At 40.5% G+C, this 22,386-nt stretch overlaps 3 protein-coding genes across 3 annotated transcripts; all 3 read right to left on the bottom strand.

Annotated features, from left to right (window-relative positions):
- Window positions 1-83: 83 nt before the first annotated feature.
- Window positions 84-5,205, bottom strand: plbd2 (phospholipase B domain containing 2). The gene is made up of 12 exons (XM_075468043.1): window positions 4,969-5,205; window positions 3,593-3,686; window positions 3,351-3,509; window positions 3,158-3,258; window positions 2,812-3,026; window positions 2,465-2,559; window positions 2,200-2,360; window positions 1,476-1,571; window positions 1,280-1,351; window positions 1,013-1,165; window positions 753-915; window positions 84-624 (listed from the first exon to the last, which is right to left on the bottom strand). Exons 1-12 carry the CDS (start codon window positions 5,184-5,186, stop codon window positions 454-456), a joined length of 1,698 nt encoding a protein of 565 aa, XP_075324158.1. The 5' UTR covers window positions 5,187-5,205; the 3' UTR covers window positions 84-453.
- An 84-nt stretch (window positions 5,206-5,289) lies between these two features.
- Window positions 5,290-12,728, bottom strand: rbm19 (RNA binding motif protein 19). The gene is made up of 24 exons (XM_075468042.1): window positions 12,583-12,728; window positions 12,317-12,499; window positions 12,116-12,229; window positions 11,896-11,937; window positions 11,432-11,639; window positions 10,978-11,225; window positions 10,791-10,850; window positions 10,620-10,698; window positions 10,427-10,498; window positions 9,015-9,224; window positions 8,789-8,919; window positions 8,507-8,634; window positions 8,307-8,403; window positions 8,046-8,156; window positions 7,764-7,964; window positions 7,585-7,654; window positions 7,328-7,467; window positions 7,168-7,228; window positions 6,689-6,768; window positions 6,536-6,591; window positions 6,201-6,317; window positions 5,989-6,094; window positions 5,715-5,835; window positions 5,290-5,616 (listed from the first exon to the last, which is right to left on the bottom strand). The coding sequence occupies exons 1-24, from the start codon at window positions 12,616-12,618 to the stop codon at window positions 5,534-5,536; spliced, it is 2,754 nt and encodes a 917-aa protein (XP_075324157.1). The 5' UTR covers window positions 12,619-12,728; the 3' UTR covers window positions 5,290-5,533.
- A 2,425-nt stretch (window positions 12,729-15,153) lies between these two features.
- LOC142382920 (solute carrier family 2, facilitated glucose transporter member 11-like) lies at window positions 15,154-21,253 on the bottom strand. The gene is made up of 12 exons (XM_075469056.1): window positions 21,108-21,253; window positions 20,845-20,943; window positions 20,190-20,350; window positions 19,969-20,093; window positions 19,063-19,192; window positions 18,788-18,936; window positions 18,325-18,512; window positions 18,131-18,241; window positions 17,641-17,742; window positions 17,483-17,558; window positions 17,275-17,402; window positions 15,154-15,456 (listed from the first exon to the last, which is right to left on the bottom strand). Exons 1-12 carry the CDS (start codon window positions 21,243-21,245, stop codon window positions 15,265-15,267), a joined length of 1,599 nt encoding a protein of 532 aa, XP_075325171.1. The 5' UTR covers window positions 21,246-21,253; the 3' UTR covers window positions 15,154-15,264.
- Window positions 21,254-22,386: the final 1,133 nt, after the last annotated feature.

Below are 22,386 nucleotides of genomic sequence, written 5' to 3'. Positions count from 1 at the left end.
CCAGTCAGCTACAAAGACTGAGAACCACACCGAGTATTGACAAACTCAAATATTGACTATGAAAATATAAAGTAACCAAGAAATTTTGAAGAAACCATTTAATTTTCAGAGCATTCAAAATATATACATTACCCATCAATTACTCTTTTTGTGCATCATAAAACCTATTCACTTAGAATGCAAACCAGCAAGATTTACAGTTTCACATAGTTTGAAACAAATCAGAAATAAATCAAATGTAGAAGTTCCTACATGAAAAGCATTCTTAGTTGTTGGTCATATTGCCTTAAATCTAAAGCATTTTATCATGCAAACAGAGCAGCATCACAATACTTCAAGAATGTCATCACCGCTTTCCTGACAACCAATGGCCACTCTGTTTATCGTTTCCCTTTGTCATAACCTTATAAAGTTCAAGTTCAATTTGTCACATGCACCACAGTATGAGAACAATCAAGGGGACCAGGTGACTTTTATAGGCTTGAAATTCCAAGTATCAGGGTGCCCCATGTGCACCAGGTCTTTGTAGGGGGAGGTGCTCCACTGGAAGGGTGGCACCTGGTCCCAGGTTGGCCCGCTGACTGCCAGCATGCCATACTCCTTGAACATTTCGTAGGAGGTCATCTACACAGGAACACACACACACACACACACACAATGCATTAAATACAGGGAACATCTCACACACATTTGAGCCGAACACAAAAGATTTTGGAAGCATGACGGGTGATGGCAGTAAAATGAAAAGAAACCTTCATGTCTGTCCCTCCATGTGGTCTCTGTCTCAAGGCACCAAACGGATATGTTCCGTTAGCTGGGTTCAGGTCCGAACGGGCTGAGATCGCATTCTCCCCGTTCTGAGGTGGATTACAGCCCTCACACTTTGATAGTGGATCTTCTTTAAAGTTATTATACCTGAGGAATACAAATACACATTATAAATATTGTGAATTGTTAATCAGCAGCCTATTAAAACACTAAATTAGTTCAAACTGCGTTTTGCAAACTTTACCTCATGAGCCAGACCATAGACTCCAAATCTGTGACACGAGTTTGATTTCTCCTAAATATCTGAGCCCGAGGATTCTGGTCAAGTGAGAACCAAGAGCCGAATTTCTCTACCAGCTCATTGCAGCCACTGGCGTTAAATATGTCCACATAGTACCTACATATGGGGACGTTAGAACCAAAGAAAACTCAATAAAAAGAAACAACAGCATACTTATAATCTAAGCTGCAGATTTACATGGTATGTTACATTTACAAAGTGGATTCTTACGGTATGTTGTAACTAGCCCAGTAACCTTTCTTCTGCAGCTCCTCAGTCTTATCATCATAAACAACAAGTCCCCTGCAGCATTGCAAGATATGAGGTGCTTATTGCAAGTGGATCAGTAGCACGGGGGTTACAAAGTTTCTGTAATAAGTCTGAATCAATTATTCATACAGGTTTAGGTTTGGGGGCAAAAACTTACGGAATCTGCTCCAAGACAACAAAGAGGCCCTCTTTAAGGTCAGTCTCTCCCGGAATGAAGCGCTTATAGTCCACAATCATCCACTGGTTGTTGTACCTGCAAAGCGCGCACACACCAACAGACAAAATGTGTGCGTGAAACCTTCGACCTTCCAGAACTGAGTGGTTTTATTGACCGCAGACCCATGAGACTGATGTTCAAGTAACTGATTCAGGATTTCACAGTTCACACTTACGATGATCCTGAAGACACAAATGACCTTTCATGTGACTCCTCATTACAACAGGTCTGTTTCTGCTTTTATTCTTCAGTCCACATGACAAGGTCTTTTCCATGTGGACATTTTAAGCTTTCTTTTAAAAAAAAAAAATAAACATTCAATTCTTTTGTCCTCATGCAAACGGAACTTTGTTGCAGTTTTGCCGTGTAAACAGGGAAAACGTTTAAAAGGTGATGGGTTGTATTTGAGCTGAAACTGCAACTCCCCATAAAACTCAGGAATACTTGTGTGAATAGATGTTTTTGGGAGAACCAGAGGGAATCCTTAAAAAAAAAAATAAATAAATAAATGTATGTATGGAGTTGACCTAAAGCTGCAGAAAATCTGACCAAATGCGGTCAGCATTGGGAATTTGGACTGCTAAGAAGACTAACGTGGGACAAATGGACAACGGTTCCGTTTAAAAATAATTCCAGGTGGCATCTATTCATTTGCAAAACTCACGTTCCGCTGTTGAACTTGCTGAATATCTCCGCCCACTCCTTGCTGGTAGTAGCAAGTCGATTCGCTACAATGTTCCGCAGCCATTCCATTACTGTTCCTGTGCGCTGAACAAACTTCCAGAGAGCAGGGTTGCTGTTGCCAATAGTGGTCTCTAATGTAACCTGCAGACACAAAATGCATGAAGCAAAATACCCAATGATCAAAACATTCACATCCATTTTTCACAACCATCCGTTCTATCATCTCCACTACAAAGAGTTCTCACCAAGCCACTACTTAGGATGTAGAAGTCATCCCCAGAAAAGATGGATCCAGGGTAAGATGAGAAGGCCTGCGTTCCTCCAGGAAGAGGCTCATTGTCTGAAAAAGGTCAGAGCACTTAATAAAGTTAGACTGACCTGTAGACAACATGCTTTTAAAGAATCATTTGGCATACTGTGCTAAGCTAAGCTAATCTGTTACAGGCTTCATATGCACTGTAAAGATACGACACAGGTTTTTATTTTCTTATGAAGAAAGTAAAGATGCATATTTCTTTAACATTTGTAGTCATGTGTGATTCTGAAGACTAAGAGATGATGACCACTGATGCATGCGAGTCTCCTGAACTACCTAAGGGAGAAGTCTTAAAAGCAAAGCTGTATTTCTTCATGATGCGCAGCATGGCCTGGTAGGTGTTCCACGTGTCATGTGACACCAGCAGTTCCTTGTTATTTGGCAGCAGCTTAATGAGAGCAGAGCAGGAACCAGACCCAAGGGGTTGAGTTTGGCTGGATCTATTCAGAGCAGATTCCAAGTCCTCAAGATCTCCACCCATTTGGAAAAGTCTGGTCGGAAAGATTCGCAACAGAACACGTAAGACAACATTAGGAAACAAAGTTTATATTCTTAGGAGCAGCGAAACAACATATTTGATTTATTTAAAAAAAATCATTTTAAAATGCAGGTAAGTGCTTACAGGAAGCCAAATGGACTGAAGGAGAAGGGTCCTGTTGGAAATGACAGCTGGTCATTGTAGCCGTCCTCCAGACCTTTCAGCTGCAGAAGCACCAGACGCACCTGAAAAAAAGAAAAAAAACATTCATATATCTGATCTCTGGGCTCTACATATATCTGTCATGACATAAATCCTACAAGTGCTGTCTAAATACCTGGTACCAGTATGCTGAGGTTGGCTGTTTTTCCATTTGCTCCTGAACCCACTGCATGTTGGCTGCCATGAAAGCCTTAAGACGCTCGCAGTAACCGGTTTCAGACGTGAAGGGCCCACAGTAATTCATCAGAGTGTTCATCCAGTGCTGATAGATGAGCTACAACAACAAAAGGCCTAGTCTTTAATTCATTAAATAAAGAATAAAGAAATATTATAAAGGGGAATGTGGTTTAAGCTGACCTGAGATGTGACTGCAGCCTCCACTGCACCTGCAGCATAAGCCTGGACGCTGTCATTGTACTTACTGCTGGTAGTGATCTCCAGGAAGGACCAGCTGAAAAGGAAGCACATGAAAACAAATGTAAAAAAGTTTGATTGCATTCATGAAGGTTTTAAGTTACTTCTAATAATTACAATTGAAGAAAAAAAAGAAACAACAATATAATAGATGAAAGAGTGCTTTATTTGTATGGCTCAATGCAACAACTAGGTGACTCAAAGTGATTTACATATAAGTTTACAGTATAAAAAAGTAAAACATAGAGAGAGAGAGAGAGGTATAGGTCAGTGAAAGTCATTAATCTAAGTCTTTCAATTCTGTTAAATCAGTTAATTAACTGCAGTAGTTAACAGAAAATCTTATAGGCTTGAGTTAAAAGAAGTTCCACATATGTAGTGCATAAAAACTGAAAGCAGTGTCTGCATGTTGAGGTGTTCTCTTTAGTATTCAAGATCATATTGGTAGTCTGGGTAAAATTGTGACATATTTAACTTTTGCTGAGAGTGGGTCGTTTTATTAGTAGCTGTAATTGAGGCACAGATTAGCCGTCTGATGATGAAGATTTTGTTTATGAAAAAAACAGCAATGTCATCTCAGGCTTTGGTAGATAGAAATTCAGAGGGTACTGGCAAAGGAGAATTTGTTAATTAGTCAGTAGTGCCAAACAACAAAGGTGCACCGTCATTGTTGTTTGTGATAAGGTCAGAAAGGAGGAGCAGTCTTGTGTTTCTCATCTCTAAATCATAGATGTGAAGTCTTACTTTGTAGATCTCACAGCGAAGCTTGAGATTAGTTTTTCGCCACCAACAAACAGTGGGTGCAATGGTAGACATAGCTTTTATTGGTTTAGAATTGAGAAATGAAGAAAGCCGTAATAAACAAATTCACTGTTTTTTTCAGTAATAGACCTTTTTAAAATAATGTCCATTCATGTGCAGAGACATGTCTTTTCAAATAAATATCAGCAGAGCCCTTATAACAAGAATTGACTTTTTGCCTCTTCCATGTTTGTGCCTCGACCAGCTTAAGTATAAAATGTGTTGTTATAACTTCAAATCCTCCTCATATGACTCATCTAAGACTTTTACAATACAAAATGTATGAATAGATTAGGGATGATGCAGCACTTTCACTCAAATGTTTACAGAAGCAGTGCTGAAACACTCGAAAGAAAAATTTATTAATTTTCACATCCAACTACAACATAATTTAAAGGCACCATCTTTGTAAGTGTTGCTCATCTTCCCTCCAATAATTTCGACAATTTCGAGAAGCAAAGTTACAAAAAAAGCTTTTAGAAACCAAAGGGTTGCACGACACCTAAACGTCAACTCACCCTGTTGTTTTGATGTCGTCTGTGAAGTTGGCCCAAGCCACAAAATCTTCTTGGTATCCTTCGACGACATACAGTTGTCCGCTTATTTTGTCAATTACGGCTGTTTGGATTTCCGCTCGACCACGCGCACACAGACAACACACTACGGTGAAATGCACCAAAACATTTACAACCGTTGGGCGCTTGGAGGAAAACGTCTCATTTTGCCTGGACGCCATGTTTGACTTGAATAGGTCATGTGATACCGCGTGTAATTTGTCACCTGACCAAACCGGAAAGACGCATTTTCAAATTACCAGGCGTAAACACAAGCATAGCATAAAATTTTATAGAAAAACTTTCATTAGTTACATTATTTATCTTTGAGGTTCAATTCATTAAGAGACATATGCAATAATGGAAGTTTAGAAGAAAATTCCCATCAGCTAAAAAGAAAAACTCACAAGTCAGCTGCTATTACAAATACTAGTCAGATACACAACATTTTTCACAGTCCCCCTCACAGAGAAGCACTGGCCAGGATTATGTTGAGGCTTCCTGAGAGCACAGCAGCATTTAGGAGACCTCAGTCTTCAACACCCCCACCAGTTTCCATCGTCTCCAGAATTCCCTCCAAAACCTCTGTTTTTCGTGGCTTTTTGGCAGAAACTGTTACAGACCAAAGGACAGAAGATGGAAGGATAATTAATAAATAACAAATAAGCTGTCATTTAATAATCACTTTGTTACAAATTAGGTGATTTTACCATGAAAATGTTCGGCTGTTTTCCGCCTCAGCGTCTCCACCGTGTCTTCTGCGTCAGCCCACTCCAGCACGAGACGTCTCCCATACAGATGAGTGCTGTGGCAGAGAGCGGTGAAGGCTTTCTATAGGGAAAACAAATGTAAACATTTTCAGATCTGAGTATGACAAAGCACAGCTTATTATACTGTAGTGATTTTATACTTTGGATTCTCTAAATACCAATCTAAGAGCTTACACTGCCTAAAAAAAACAAACCCAACTAATTCCAAACAAACCTTAGCATCCTGTTTGGTGAGGAAATCAATAAAGCCAAAGCCTCTATGGTTCCCTAAACCAGCTGCTTTCTTTGGTAGACGGACAGTCTTCAGCTCCCCAAATGTACTGAGAAAATGGGGAAGAAATCATAATGTTAAACTGTCTCCCTTCATACAGTGGGAGTACAATAAACAAAAAGAACTTGCTGTGAGTGTATATATGTGACTCATACCAGAAGAGCTCTCGGATCTCCCGGACAGTGGCTTGGAAGGGAACGTTGCGCACAAGGATCTTGGAGCCGGCCTGCTTCTTCTCAACTTGCTTCTTCTTGCGAGACATCTCGGGTGTTCTAAACAAAAAGGAAAAAGAGAGAGTGATGTTGAGAAAAGGAGAATATTCTTGCGCACATTTGAGCTTATATCAGCATTTTAATTTTCCTCAGTGGAGTTTACACAGATGCTAAATTCCACAATTCTTTGTAAATCTGAGTAACGGACCATCCATTTCACTTCATCACAATAAAGGACAAATGCATAACAAAAATAACCTTTCGGATGTGCATCTTACCTTGTGGCTCTTTCAGAAATCTTCAGCTCTAACTGGTGATCATCGACCATACAGTGCTGGTGGAGTGGTGGGAGACGGAGAGAATGCACATCAGTAAAAATTTAGTTTTTTTTTTTTTTTTAAAAAGGGGGTATCTGTGAGGGTGGTGGGTACCTGCAGCTGCTTCAGGGCCTTCTGTGCTGCCTCTGCTGTCTGATATTGGACAAAACCGTAACCCATGGATAACAGTTTACCTGGTAGTATAAAATTAGGGAGGTTGTTAAGTCAGATAGGTCAGGTATCACTAACATGACGGCACTGCAGATAGAAACAATTTGTACAAAATTAAAACACGTGTGCTCGTAATCTATGACAAGCAGATAAGCAATTGTACATTTTTTCAATAAACAATTAACTAACTTTTATTTTGTTTGTACATATGTCAGCAAATATAACCATTAAAGCAGCAATTTTTCACCATCATATCCTAAATCAAAGTATTTATATTATGGGTGAACACCGACAACCCAGTTTGTATCAAATTAAATGTTCTAAAAAACAAATTAGGAAGAAAAACATTCTTGCAAATGAGACGTATAAAACCCCCTTTTAGTCCCTTTCAAATGACATATCTTAGATATGATGTCAAGTACCTGTTTTATCTTTCTTCTTGGAGATGGTGCAAGATTTGACTTTGCCACATTTGGAGAATGTCTGGAGTAAATGAAGAAAAAAAAAAAAGCAAAAATGATTAATTCCATCTTCTCTTAGACTGGGGGGGGGGGGGGGGGTTGTATTGCTCGATTGACCCACCTCCTGCAGTTTCTCTTCTGTGGTGCTGAAATCAAGATTCTTTATGAAAAGCGTAGAACCTGGCACATCTTCCTCTTCCTCTTCATCTTCCTCCTCCTCCTCCTCTTCAACCTTTTTCTTCTCCTCTTTCACTGATTTCTCTTTATTTATTTGAGGGGGGGTAAAAGACAGGTTCAGTATTTATGTTTGTTATTTAGTTTGTTCCTTTCATGTCCAGAAAACATTAAAAAGATCGTCATGTCTGTTGGTGAATTTACCTGGTTCTGGTTTGGCTGCCACAAACACGCCAACAGGTGCCCACTCCAAATATAGCGGAACATGATGGAACTGAAGTTGGACAAAAAAAAACAACAACAACAAGACAGAATAATCCCAATTAGTTTTCAGTGTCATAAGTTGTGTGGATAAGGCTATGCAGGTGACAAGCAACACGCACCTTGCTGTAGGCTAACCGGGTGAAGGCTCGTTTGGCTTCAGTGGGCTCCAGAAACTCAATGATGGCGGTGAGTCCTGAGGGCGGCAGCAGCACCCGGCCCAAGGAGCCATGAGGTGAGAAGAGCTCTTCGAGCTCAGACACCGTCACTCCAGCCGGAAGATTTTTTACCAGGATCACAGTTGTACTTCTTGCTGCTGCTGCCTGTTCAAAGAGGATGGGATCTTAAACCCTTATCGTGATGAAGGGCACCGAGTTTAGCACACAAATTAGCACAGAACTTACCTGACTAAAGGAATCCAGACAGACACAGTTTTCCAGTAGGAACTGACGAGTTTCCTGAACAATTTGAGTCTCCCCCAGAGCCATCCTTACAGCAACACTTCCCTTTGACTCCTGCAGAGGAGGGCAAGGACCAGAAAAGCTGAAACCTTGGTGTGCATATGCATCATAACTTACATAAGGCTGCAGCAGCACACGCCGTAGATACAAATAATGTTGAGAGGAGCATAAATGTAAAAAAACAATGCACGTGAAGTCACTTACGTGGTCCAGGACTTGGCTTTTGGTGGTGTTGTATTTTTCAGCAATGGCATCTGCCACTGCACTTGTACCCAGAAACAAAGTGTTCCAGTTGTGTGAGCTAGAGAGAAGGACAAAATCAATGTGGAACATCAAACCAACCAACCAACAAACAAAAAACTACACATAAAATGAAATAGCAGTGTTAAAATAATCATATATACCTGGAACTTGAAGCTTTATTTTTTGCATCTTTTTGTCGTTTGTATGAGGAGGAGCCAGGACCGCCAGCATCTGAGGATTCAGACTTCTCCTTCTTCACTGTGGAGGGAAGGAGGTGAAGCATTCTACCCTAAAACCACGAGAGACAAAAACATTGCGTATCCTGTCAGGCTGAGCATCTCTCAAGTTGCACTACAGAATCCAGAGGTGTTGATGCATAAATGGAGACATCTGTGCGGTGATAAAGACGTGCAGAGACACGTCAAACAGTCCGAGATAAATACCTGAAACACATGTCCGTCTAGTTGAGCAAGAGCCGTCACAGCGTTCTCTGGTATCATGTAGGTAACGAAAGCAAATCCCTTCGGTTTCTTGGTAAGATTGTCAATTGGGAAAAGCACCTCAGACAAAGGACCTGCAAAGATGGTAGAATTAAAGATGAGAATAAATAACCCTTTGCAGAGCCTGTGTAATGAAGGTGTATACACGGAACGTGTTTTTCTCATTCACCGTGTTTAGCAAACAGCTCTTTCATCTCTTCCTCTGTGCAGGTATAAGGAAGGTTTCTGACGAACAGTCGACCAGACTCCGAAACATCCTCCTCCTCCTCGTCCTCCTTGAGCTTCCTGGTGAAGTTTCTGTCAATTTCTTGTTCTTTTCTGTCTCTCTTGCCCTTTCCCCCAAAAGCGTCCACACGGAAAACTTCAATGTATCGCCCCCCTTAAACAACACAAGCAGTCAACTTTTATTTCAAAAAGCTTTGACATCTACATAACAAAAAAAAAAAAAAACTCATATTCATGTTAGTTAAGATGCAATATGATTGTGTTTATCAGTCAAATGAAAAAGCATGCCATCGCCATTCAGGAGCTCCTTTATGAGGAGCTGTCAGACATTGGCCGCTTTCGGACTGGAGGAACCTTTGGCAGTTCTAATAACCTTTTAATCCGCGGGGCCGTTTTCTCCCGTGTTCGGACATACAGGAACTCGGGGCCATCTCCCTTAGTTCCTATAACTATTTAGCTCCTTCTCCGAGGTCGGGTCTTTTCATGGTTCTATAGAACGAATCTGACGGAGGTGTGTGGTGGTCGGTAGCTACGCCCCATGTCATGCTATCACGGCTGAAATGTTTCCTCATAGACACAGACACAACCAGCGGGTGTTTAATAAGTTAAACTTACACTGGTCTCATTTGTCTGCAGCGCTCTGCTCTCCTTTCTTCCTTCATGAAATGAAAAAGTATCGTCTCCTGACTCTCTCTGTGAGCTTTTCCAGCCTCGATATTAGACGCCTGATGTGATGTCCATGATTAATATCACCATCATGCAGACCATAAACACGATGGCCTCCCCGCTCTCCATATTAGCTTCTTGGTGGTGTTTTTTCTTCTCTAATTACTTTTACGGGTTTTGTTTTGTGTTTGAATGTAGCGCTAAACGGCTAACGGCTAACACGTCACTGACGCAGACGGCTGCGCGCGGCGCATCAGTCCCTATCAGGTCCCGACTCATGTGCGAATGCAGACTGAAACAGAAGGACAGTTATCAGAACGAAATTCGAGTAGGACAGTTCTGATAACTGCGTTCCTATAACTACTCTGTCCGAAAGCGGCTATAGTGCTGTGGTTTGGTTTAAGAGCCAGGCAATAGGGCAGAACTTTGAGATGAAAGATACCCTCAGACTGATCAATGTAATAAAGCATCAACATCATGAGTAAATGTTCACAGAATGGAAACAAGGGATACAGTTTCCTCTTGAACACCCTTACTCAAAAACTTTCAATAGCCAACTGAGAAACTTGGAGAAGGTTTCACACTTTTAGTGATGTTAAAGCTCATTCTCACATCAGCTTTAAGAATAAATTGCGATGAATATTAGTAAAACTGCTCCATATTATTAATTAAAGTCAGAATATTTCTCACCGATGTAGTCTTTATTCTTCTTCAAGGCCTTTTCCACTTCTTCTTCAGACTGCAAGTCCACATATACATAACCTACAGTAAAACATGAACGTAACTTGCGCTGACACATGGGTGTAAATGCACTTTAAATAGACACGTTCGTTGCAAACAGTTGATATTATGTGGCTTATCAAAATAACTTTCAGTGACGTACCGGTTCTATTTCCACTCTCATTCTTTCCAATCCTGATTGCTGCGGGTTTCAGCGGGGTCATGAACTCTCGGAGCTGTTGCTAATATCGTTGCAGACAAAAAAAAAACAAATTAAAATGCACAGAGTACTTTCAAATCAGAATATTCCCACTGGTTAAATGAGGAAACTCACCTCTTTAACGCTGAACGGGACTCCTCTGAGCTTCACGGTGAACTCTGTCGTTGGCTCCATCTGCCGCAAAAACATGGACAGAAACACAAAACCAACAACAAAAAAAAAAAAACACATTGCTGAATTATTATCATAATGTTTCATGTGCAGATGATTGTCAACAGCTGAGGTAGAACCAGGGACAAACCTCTTGTTTGGTCTTTTTCTTTATCTTGCTTTGCTTTTTATCCCCCGCAGCAGGTTTAGTTTTGGAGTTGTTTTCTCTTTCACCGCTCTCATAGGCACTGTCTGGTTGAACAGGTCCATCGTCCTCTTCCTCGTCGTCACCCCCAATCTTCTCATCCCTCTTCTCCACAGCGTCCTCCATTTGAGCCACTTTTGAGCGCAGGTAGTCCATGTCCGACAAGCCAGACTTCAGAGCTTCTTTGGTGGCAACTGCGAACAAAAACCCACACAAGCTCATTTCCTTTTCAAATTCAGACTGAAACTTGACGCATTTCTAAAGGAATATCTCACGAGAGTATGTTTGTGTGTGTGATTAATCCAACTCTGTTTGTACAGTGTAGCTTATAGTACGGGCAAATTTCAGCAGACGCGACCCTAAAAAATCTGGGGCACGCCTCCACCAAAAAGAGACCAACCTTCATCTTCATCAAATTCCTCCTCCTCATCCTCGGACTGCTCTGAATCAAAGTTGAGGTAATCGTCAGTGGCAGGCTTCTTCTTGCTCTTTGCTTGTCCGCTCTCAGGATCCACCGTTTCCTGAGACGTGTCATTGGCCCAGGTCGGCGCTTGGCTTCGGTTCTGATGCACTGCCAGAAACTCCTTGAACTTGTGATCCTCCTCAAGCTGACATCAGATAACAATATGAAATTTCACATGACTGACGTGCACGCAGACAATGAGCAGAGAATAGTGCTGATCAAATCAAATCATCACGTACTGTGAACATAGTAAATAAGAACATCAGCCGGCAAATTTGACATTGTATGACATTTCATACATTGCACCTTACGAAAAATGCATGAAGAGACATTTCCGTAGATTATCAACTTTTAAATCATATAAATTGTTTTGAACTGAATCAAAACGCAATTTTACTCACGTTTCCCAGTGCACTGCTGCTTTCCTTGTTCTGTTTCCTTTTCTAAAATTCAAAACCAAGACACATTTTAATCTTAAACAAATGCAAATGCCGTCAAATTCAACCACATCATGAAGAAGTTTACACAGCATATACTGGAAGAACTTGGTTGTTGTTAATCTCTCGGTTCCAGGCAGATATTTCCATGAAGTTGTCCGGTTTTCACATCTACTTTACTTACCTTTTTATTGTCGGCGGGAGCAGGAGCAGAGGTTTTATCCTGCCCTGAGCTCTGAGTGTGTTTACTCCAAGCTTTCCCTTTAGTGGGGTCTCCAAACGCTTTACACATCTCCACCTAAGGGGAATGAACAGCATGAGTTTACGAGAGGAAAGATGAAACACACGCATACTCGGTGAAGAGGTCACAACTGAGGAGTCCTACCGTCACTCTGGATGTGTCCATGAAGCTCTTATTGAAATGTTTCAGCGCTCTGTTCGCATCCTCCTCAGATTTGAACCCAACAAAGCCGAACTTGCGGAACTTGCCGTCTTTGGTGAACTTCAGAGAGCAGTCTGTGACCGTCCCAAAGGCAGCAAACATCGTCCTGAACCTCTCCTCCTTCATCTGAACACAAGATGCGTTAACATTTGCAGGTGCGCTGAAGTTAAAATCAGAGTCCGCCGACATGCGGGCGGGCTTTTACTTACCCCGTTAGGGAGGTTTTTAATGATGAGTCTCGACATAGTTGTGACAGCTGTAAATCCACTAATACAGCATAAGTATGGCTTTTAAATAAATGTCAACAAACCAGCGTGGACTATCCTCTAAATCGCCATATTGAGTGGGAGTGGCTTCCGCTTCTTCTTCTTTGGTGTTTCACAGCAGTCAGCATCTTCTGAAATTGTATTACTGCCATCCTCTGGCTTACCTCGTTAAGTCTTGATCTTGTGCAGTTGGTTCTACAGTTTTGAGATTGGTCCAGTTGTTTTCAGACATTTTTTATTTCTTATTTTTATCCATCCACAGTGTCCAAACCCTCGAACAGATTTTTAACTCTGACCCCCACCTCTCTTAAGCTCTGCAGATCACAATAGATGTTTCCCTGGGATGTGATTAGATTTTTCTTCTGTTTAAAACATATATGTATTTCTTTTTTTTTCTGACTGATCATCCTGGAATGAGCACATATTGTTTTTTTTGTTTTTTTGACTTTGCTGATATAAGTTAAGAGCTGATATAAGAGATAATAAGATCAGATTTATTGTCATGCATACACACAAAATCTGTCCTCCGCTTTTAACCCATCCAGGTTGGCACCTGTTGACACACTCATGCACAGGGTCACACTCTCATAGAGACAGAAGCCAACCTGGAGCGGTGGGCAGCCATTCACAGCGCCCGGGGAGCATGGGGGTATGGTGCCTTTCTCAAGGGCACCTCAGCCATGACAAGAAGGTGGAGTGACACCCCTGAAGCTGTCGGTTTCACCAATCTTTTTGAGTGGCAGGAGTGGGAATCAAACCGCCAACCTTCCAATTATTGGGCAACTGACTCTAACCACATAAGTAGTGTCATTTAATTTGCTTTGGTTAAAATAGAATTGTAGCTGAATGGCATTCATCTGATGCTTTCTTATACATCTCACATCACAACCCCTGCCCCTATTCAATGGATCCTTTTGCTCTTATTTAAAAGGTTGTACATAATAAGATTAGGGCCAGACCTTTATTACAGGCCACAGCACAGTAATTGTCAGATTGCATGGTAAGTATGTGCATTAGAGCCACCTGCTGGATTGGAGAGTAACCCAGCAGGTGATTGGGAGGGCTGAGATAGCAAAAACTACGTGTTACCTGTTTCACGTAATTACAAAGCTTCTTTAAAGGTCTCAGGTTTCTGCAGGTCATTAAAGCTGTAAAAAATCCTCATTGGGAATTGACAGTAAATACAAATGTGTTTTCATATATCAACAAGTATGTATAGTCTCCTTTTTCCAGGTCTTTTACGAATCATCAGTTTTCAAGGACTTTGGAATTTGAATGTGAGCATCATCTGTAATGATATTTAACTTGTCCTAAAGCAACATTTTTACAACCTTTATTGGAGTTGTGGTGTTTGTGATTGAAATGTATCCAGGGGCTGTATATTGCAACACAAACACTGTGTTTCTAGAACTGAGAGAAATATGATTATTGTAGCATGAGTCCGCAGCCTGCTCTGTCAAGTGCATTTTCAGGGTGACTGAAGACAGCAGGGTGCATGGAACACAGGGTGCAAAGAGAACTGAATGAAGAGCCCACAACTTGTTTTATCAGTTGTTTTCATCTCTCTTTTTAGTTTTTTGTCATATCCACACGTGGGTTAATCTGGATATGTACTGGATCTACTGTCCAGAGTCAAGTGTTTATTGCTTAACGTCAGTAGCATAGTTTAATATCTTATCTGCCAACATTTTACCCACCAAGTGAAACATATCATTGTTCAGTCAGGTCTTAGTTCTGTTAACTCAGGCGGTGAACTTTGGAGTCTCTGGTGTGCGGCTTCACATGGAGCTTTATCTCATCTTTTCAGTTATTTGGGCTCATCACGCACCACACATGTCCTAAGAAAAAAATATGTTGAATTGACTGTAAATAAAAGAAATTTCAATATACACTCTCCTTCAGACTGTTGTACTCTGTTTTGAAGTTAAGCCTATTAAACAAGCTGAGAAATGAGCCCAAATACTTAAGACCAGTAAGAATACTAAGCAGCCAGACCCATTTCCTTGTCTTTTCTTTTGAGAAAATTCTAAAGAAACTTTACTTTCAAGGAGGTGGATTTATGGGAAAAACACAACATCTAGTGCAGTTAAAGTCAGTTCTACTCGATGGTCGAGTTTATACTGAGTACATGAATTCAGACTGATTTTGAATCAGATCTTGCGCAAGAACCACACAGCTATTTGCTCGAGTGCATTCCAAAAAAAAAAGCCTCGGTTCTAATACTCACTCTAATTGCTATTGCCAATACTCTTTCTTCCTAAATGCAGGCATGACCCACAGTTCAGTCACCCCCTTTGTTCAACAAATCACATGCTGCCCTAAAGGATTAGAAAACTGAAATATCAAATAGCTCCAATGGTATTCAAAGTTCACATAGGTTACAGTAGGTTTTTTCATAAGATTATCTTTACTGAAAAGTCTTGTTTGAGCAGTATTTATGAAAGCTGTGCAAACCAGCATTTACCAAACCAATATACTGCTTCAATTTGTGTTTGTAGACAAACAAACAAAATGTTAACACATCTTCAAAAACACCTTAGTTTACAGCATAATTCAGTTTTATGCTACATTATTGATATGTGTATGACCAATACATGCATATACAAATAGCCCTTGAGACGTATTTTATAAACAAGTTGATATGAGCATCATCCCAGCTCCATCAGAACTGCTGGGCTTTCTCTTATTGGACTGGAAGTCATGCTGGATCTCCACAAAGCTTTTGTTCTTGGTTTCAGGAACAACGAGCAAAATGTACACTGACACCGAGGAGCAGACAACAAAGAACACCAGGAAACAGTAGTGCTGCAGCCCGATCTGCGAAAACAAAATAGAAATGAGTTTGAGTCCTTCAGACATGCAATCTTGTTAGTTTACTTTGTATTGATGTGAAAAAAATCAAATGGAAATTGTTCACTGTTTTGACATATTTGACCAAAAATAGCACAACCCTGTTTGAAACATAGTCTTTGGTGAAATAGTCAAATGGACATCTAGTGTTTAGCTGATTCATTAGATGGTTGTTTCACAGAATCATCTTGGAAGTCCTCTGGAAAAACCGTCTTTAAAAGAGTTGGGTTTTAAATATACTCAGAGGGTAACTGGATGAAGCATCTGCCTAGCAAAGTCACACGCAAACTTCAACCAGTCAGATGAACCACTTTTAACCACACCGAACCAGTCAGTGAACAGGAGCAACCATGTTGTTTGTCATCACCTCTTAGACCCGACAGTAGCTGCCTACCTTCACAAGATAACTGAGAAGCTACTGGGCCTTACCCACCCCATGAGCAGCAAAATGCACTCATATCCTCATGCACCCATTACAGGTTTTGAGCAGCCTGAGGTGACCTGCCATGGTATTTCAAACAGCTAAGCCAAATTCTTCCACTGTAAAACTTGACTAATTTGAGTCACTGTGGTCCAGTGTGCAGTTGCACACAGTTGGTGACTTCCTTCTGAACAACACCAAAAAAATTTAAATAACAAAGAAGAAGAAGAACCCTATAAACACGTCCTCCATATCCTCATTGCTTCTCGCAGGCTAACTTACATGAGTCAAAGAAAAGAACCTGCTTTTGCTCACAAAACCCTAATCTAATGGACTCTTCTTGGACACTTCAGGTTATGAGCTGCCGCTTGCTAGACTTTGACCCTGTCACTGTGCATACTCATTTACCAGGCATCTCACAGGGCTCCTTCACATTCTTTTCAACTAGCACAAAATCAGTTCCCCAGACAGACAATGATGCAACAACAGCTGCAATAACAGTTTAAAAAAATTTCTATGCAAATGGACTAAAATCCCTTTTTTAGGGTGGAGGCTTTCAAATCAGTGGAAGGTGTTACCGTAGGTCTAGGACTCCTTGCAGCCAACAAGGACTGACCGATCCTTTCAAAGTTAATCATGTGTGCATCACTGACAATGTTACCTGATCACAAGGAGAAACTTTTTGCTGCTTTCATGTGCTGACTCTTTGATTGCATTTCTGGTCAAAATGTTCAAAGCTTATAGAGTCTGATGTTTTCCCATAGATTATGCTAATTATCTGCGAGTGATGTAAGTTTGAAATGAAAGCCACTTTGTTCAGGTCTGGTCACCGCAGCAAGTTCAGCCCAAACGCAGAAAAAGAGCAAAAAAAAAAAAAAGAAGAAGTCTGCATGAATGTCAAAATGTTGTCACTGAATAAACAAGCAACTCTTGCAGCAGATCTGACACACGTGGGGATAAACATTAGAGCTAAATTATTCGTCAATAAAACTTTGCCAATAAACATTGACAAAGATTATTGTTTGTGCTCTGGACAGATGGAAAATAACTTCATATCAATTGTGAAGCTTGGCAGTGGAAATGTTATAGTTTTGGTGTGCTTGCCGCTGATATAGATGGCTTTTTCCAGAGAAAATGGGACATCTATTGACATTTTGGTTGGATAAATAACTGAAAAGGCTCATTTTGTGTTTGGTATCGTTGCAACAATATCATCTGTATTTATGGGCTATGTTTCAGGGATTGTTTGCTCGTGAGTATAATTGAAATAAGACAATCGTTTCTATGGCATGACTGTAAATGTACACAGTTGTAACGAAACATTTCAAAACAAATGTACATTCTCAGTCAGTTTGAACACGTACCACAATGAACGGGAAGACCAGGCCAATAAAGAAGAAGCTGAGCCAATTGACTGACCCCGCGATCATGAAAGCTGCTGGGCGCGCAGTTTGTGTGAACAACTCTGTGGTTAAGATGTTAGTTACACCACCTTCAGAGAAGAAGAAACAGCATAAGACACTAAAAATTTCAGGGGGCAGTGAGAGGAAACTTACTGCTTTAGACACTTACCTGGTCCTAAGCCAAAACTCAAGACAAAAGCAAAAACACAGGCCACAGTCAAATATGGAAAAACTGGGCTGACATGCTGAGAGAGAGGAAATCACACAGAGGAAATGTTAATGCAAGCTTGAAACACGATATTAATATCTGGATTTGAAGTTTATTACCTGAAAAGCGAGTGTCAGTGTGAACAAAATGCAGCAGATGCTCATCAATATGTATCCTCCTGTGATGAGTATTTTCCTTCCAAGACATTCAATGAGCATACCCTAAGAGACACACAGCATGTCACAAGACCAAAAACACTCCATCCATCCATCCATCCATCCATCCATCCATCCATCCATCCATCCATCCATCCATCCATCCATCCATCCATCCATCCATCCATCATCTTCCACTTGTCCGGGGATCGGGTTGCGGGGGCAGCAGCTTGAGCAGAGAAACCCAGACGTCCCTGTCCCTATTTTCACATGGTTTCTTACAGTCTTTTGTGTTGTTTTTTTAAATTTGTTTTCAAAGTTTTGAGCATTCAGGTGGGATTTCAAACCTTCTCCTCTCACAATATGCATCATGCATCTGCAGCCCATGAAAACAAGAAAGGGCAGGCCTACTGCAGCAGTGCAGCTAAAAACGTGATGAGAAACTCATACTTACACAAGTCAGAGCAGTAATGCATTCACAGGCACCAGTGCCGACAGTCGCATATGGTATTTTATCAGTGGGAATACCAGATTGTCTGAACACATAATCTGCGTAGAAGTACATCTGTAGTAAATGAAGACAAGGATGCTGAATTGAAAACAGAAAGCAGTCATAAAAGTGGTCACTGTAAGGAAAGTTGTACGTACAGCATTGACACCATTCAGCTGTTGTGCAGCGTTGAGCACAATGATGGTGAGGAGCTGCCAGCGCATGCTGCGGTCAGCAAAGAGCTCCCAGGGTTTCTTGGCCTTGAAACCTACTAAATTATTCTTCTCTCTCTGGATATCTTCCAGTGCATCATCACAGGCTACTGGACCATGCAGCTGTTTCAGGGCTGCAGACAAGAAGAAAGCTTCTGCATACAGTGTATATCTCATGTGATTACATTACAGAAGGCTGAGTGTTTTTTGTCTGCCACAAACCACCTTCTTTTCACATCAGCATGAAGAAGAGCTCACATGCTTGAACTGGCAACCTTTGGGATTCCAGAGAAGTCATCAACCTTTTCAGCTACACTAGCACGTGCACCAAAAGAAACCTTGAAGCCAAAAGGCTAGATCCCTACTGATTTTGAGTTGTAACTGAGCAACACTTGCAATGTCATTTTACCTTTTTTACATCCCTCATCATCTCCTTTATCAATAAACAGGTAGCGTGGACTTTCTGGGAACCAGGGCAGAATCAGGAGCTGCAGAAATGCGGGGATACAAGTGGTGGAGAGCAGTAACGGCCAGTATTCTTCTTCGCCCAGGACTTCTCTGTATGATCACACAAAGCCATCTGATCAGCATTCTTTTTCAGTATTAAAGCAATTTGTGAGAACAGCTTTGTATGTAAAGTAAATACTTGACAGCCTTAGTCTGATTTTGGAGCTCAGCATTTACCTGAGACCCATCACCTGTCCAGACAAGATCCCAACAGTGAGGAAAATTGACGTTCCCATTCCCATGACACCACGCAGTGCAGTTGGAGCTATTTCCCCCAAAAACATGGGTTCAACGCAGAGAGCAATGCCTGCAGTAATGAAAAACAAGAAAAGGCCTATTTAACAAAGTTTGACTGGCAATATATGAGCTGAAAATAACATCAGCTCTTATCAAGGACCTCAGTATGTATAAAATATGCTGGGATGAAGAAACAGTCTGCACCTTATGTGATTTGAGCCAATGTACTGGGTAGGTCAGTATAAAGTTAGAGCAGATAATCATGGCAGGAAGTAAAGAAGCACATCAAAATAGCACAACCTGGGTTATTACAAAGGCAACAATACAACAAAAACTCATTAAGAAACACACAACTTCAACTACTAAAGCAGATTCATTCATATGCAAAGTGTCAATTTAATACAGATAAAACATCTGGACAGCAGCATGTCAATTAGTGTTAGCTACAATAATATCCATAATGAATAGCCGAGGGAAAAAAGTTAACTGTTCACTTTGTTTTATAAATTGTTTTAATTTAATTTAGCTTTGATTATATCCACAAGGGGAAAGATGAGTCAGTTCTGAGAGTCATAACACTTTGTTACTCATTATTTCTATTTTAGACATTATGTGTTTGTTTCTTGTTCTAAATATGCATATAAATCATTTTCAGAGATTTCTTATTATATTTACTTTTATCTTCCTATGTCTTTTTGTTTTTCCTTTTAAACGTTGTAGGGACAAAAGTGGCTCTTTCAAAAGACATGTTCATGGTGTTCTAAATGACCCAAGGGTCCAATTCATATATCCAGCTCAAGATTCAAGACTGAATACTTAATGTGCGATCCTGAATATACTGTTTACCTGCATTTATTCCAATGAGAAGTCGTCCAATGATGAGTAATTCAAACAATCCTGCAGTGGAACTCAACCCCATCAGCAGAGCAGCAGTCATTGAAAAGATGTTATTGGTGAGCAGAGTCCCTCTCCTGAAACAGCCACGTGACTTGTCAAATGTCGCATCTTTTTTACAAACAACAACAGAGAAAAACAACTCTACTCAACATGTCTTTATTTGTTCGTACCTCCCCAACTTCACGGACAAAGTCCCACCAATTGATACTCCTACAAATCCTCCTAAGGTGAATATGGACACGATGGTGGACCAGAGAAGGGTAAGAACATCGTGTGATATACCAGTTTGGTAACGGTCCATCCAGGTGTGGTTGATAAAATTTTGCACATACTGAAAATCAAAGAGGAAAAATATTCAATAGAAATGTAAAAGTAATGAAAAACTGTGGTGGTGCAGTATGAGTGTGAGTATAGTGAACTCCAAACACACTAGTGTGCATATGAACACAGTGCTCATCCAATTAATTTATGCCAACATGCTATGGAACACCACTGATTCACATCATTATAACTGCTGTCAACTGTAAATTGATTACTATGCTTATTTGACAGGTTTTAACAGGTTTCAGTTTGATGCAGTTACTGAGCATGCGCTGGTGAGCTGGCCATCAATCATTAAAATGACAATGATATGGACTACATCTTCTATGGATTACCTATAACAAGGTTCTCCTCTATGCTTTTTCATAACACAGCAATGCAAATGATTTCCTTTGCCGGGTGTTAGTGAGTCTTCACAGAGTAAATCCATCCTGACAAGCCTGCTATCCTTTTCTCATATACATAGTGAAACCCATAATTAAGTAGACGCAGCGGAGTTATTACCCCAGTGGGCGCATTGATGACAGATATGTTATATCCACATTGAAAGGTTCCTCCTATGCATGTACCAAACATCGCCAGCAGAAGTGATTTGTTTGGAAACTGCAAATTAAACACACACGCACACAAACACGCACACACACACACACGCACATTGTTGGGATTAAGCAGCTTCAGAGAATCGTGAGCAGAAAACTGGGCTACACTGCGCAGACAGACCCAGTTTCAGTATAAAAGTAAAGGCTAATTCGTCCTAATCCACGTACCTTTGACTGCTTTGAATATTTGACTCCCTTCTTGAGCAGAGGCTCGTATTCATCCTCACACTCCCTTGGCATTTCGTCGCTTGTGTTTTTCTCAAAGTTTGCGCGCAGAGAATCCTTCATATAAGCGCATGCTCTCATCAGTAACTTTAAATAAGACGGAAGGAAACGATTACGCTGATGATGATACAATTGATCTATTGTCAAGAAGTGACCGTAGGGACTGGAGAATCAGCTGCTGCTCTCCATGCTCGTCGAGTTTTCAGTGGAGTTGCTGTGTCAGTTTGTCACCTTAAGGCGTAAAATGGATCTCGTGTAGATAAGTAACACAGCAAAACGGACTCTAGCCTAAGTATACTAAGATAAGTATAAAGCTGGGTACTTTAGCGTAAGAAAAATAATCCTTTTTTTTTTCAAATAAAAAGAAAGTCAAAGACACTGATTATCAGATGGTTGAACTAAAAAACACACATGGATCTTTGTAAAGACTTTGTAAAAACACATAATCTTTGTAAAAACACATAATCTGTATGGGTCTATCAAATCTCACCTGTTTTTACCTGAAATTATATTTCAGTGTGTGTACAGACTTTGAAAAAAAATAAATTCAATTCTTTATTAACCACAAGCCACACCTGTAATGAAAATCAAACATATGCCAATTTACAACACTGAATACAGATTTTAAAAGGTTAAGAAATACAGCGCCTTACATTTATGTGGTAACAAAATCATCCCATTACAATCAAGGGCAGTAAACATGCAATGCATTGACTCCCCCTATGTGTCAAACATACAAAGAGCAGTTAACAAGGTTTTGTGAGCATCTGCAGTTTGAGCAATCCATTAAAAGTGAATAATGGATTAGTTTGGCGATGGCATGGCTTGCTTTATACGTCTTTTAATTGTTTTCATCTGTAAGGGCGTAGATGACAATTTTTTTCTTGCCTTTTGTTTGTAAGTCTCTCAAAAGGAGTTGCAACACTACAACGTTGCCCTCACTTTTGACCACTTTATAAGCTCAAAGACTTCTTTCAAGAGGTGCATGAGACTGTAGTTTCTTTTCATTGTGGTATCCTTTTTTTGACAAAAAATGACGATACCAAAGTGTGATAATAAAGCATGAATGCATTGCTGTGAGCCTCATGTTCATGTTAAATTCTTTGTGAGGCTGCATGTTTGATGGTCTCATTGGAGTGCTTCTTTGTCTAAGACCAAAAGCCAGTGTTAGCAAATCAGCAAATTCTTTCAGATAGAGGTAACCTTTGAGTTAAACTGGCCC

This window comes from Odontesthes bonariensis, chromosome 6 (assembly GCF_027942865.1).
Source record: "Odontesthes bonariensis isolate fOdoBon6 chromosome 6, fOdoBon6.hap1, whole genome shotgun sequence".
NCBI classification, from domain to species: domain Eukaryota; kingdom Metazoa; phylum Chordata; class Actinopteri; order Atheriniformes; family Atherinopsidae; genus Odontesthes; species Odontesthes bonariensis.
Note: the sequence above shows the minus strand (reverse complement) of the source record. Positions and strands in the feature narration are given on the sequence as shown.

What these genes read in the sequence shown, in the direction of transcription:
- plbd2 (XM_075468043.1), bottom strand. Translation starts at nt 5,186, where the DNA reads ATGGCGTCCAGGCAAAATGAGACGTTTTCCTCCAAGCGCCCAACGGTT. An exon ending in CCTCAGCATACTGGTACCAG is followed by an intron (nt 3,259 to 3,350) that starts GTATTTAGACAG and finishes TCTTTTTTTCAG; the next exon opens with GTGCGTCTGGTGCTTCTGCA. An exon ending in ATGGAGGGACAGACATGAAG is followed by an intron (nt 625 to 752) that starts GTTTCTTTTCAT and finishes GTTCCTGTGTAG; the next exon opens with ATGACCTCCTACGAAATGTT.
- rbm19 (XM_075468042.1), bottom strand. Translation starts at nt 12,618, where the DNA reads ATGTCGAGACTCATCATTAAAAACCTCCCTAACGGG. An exon ending in TTAAAAACCTCCCTAACGGG is followed by an intron (nt 12,500 to 12,582) that starts GTAAGTAAAAGC and finishes TCTTGTGTTCAG; the next exon opens with ATGAAGGAGGAGAGGTTCAG. An exon ending in CAAGAAGAAAGATAAAACAG is followed by an intron (nt 6,769 to 7,167) that starts GTACTTGACATC and finishes TTATACTACCAG; the next exon opens with GTAAACTGTTATCCATGGGT.
- LOC142382920 (XM_075469056.1), bottom strand. Translation starts at nt 21,245, where the DNA reads ATGAGAGCATGCGCTTATATGAAGGATTCTCTGCGCGCAAACTTTGAG. An exon ending in TCATCAATGCGCCCACTGGG is followed by an intron (nt 20,351 to 20,844) that starts GTAATAACTCCG and finishes TTTGATTTTCAG; the next exon opens with TATGTGCAAAATTTTATCAA. An exon ending in AGCTGAATGGTGTCAATGCT is followed by an intron (nt 18,242 to 18,324) that starts GTACGTACAACT and finishes CATTTACTACAG; the next exon opens with ATGTACTTCTACGCAGATTA.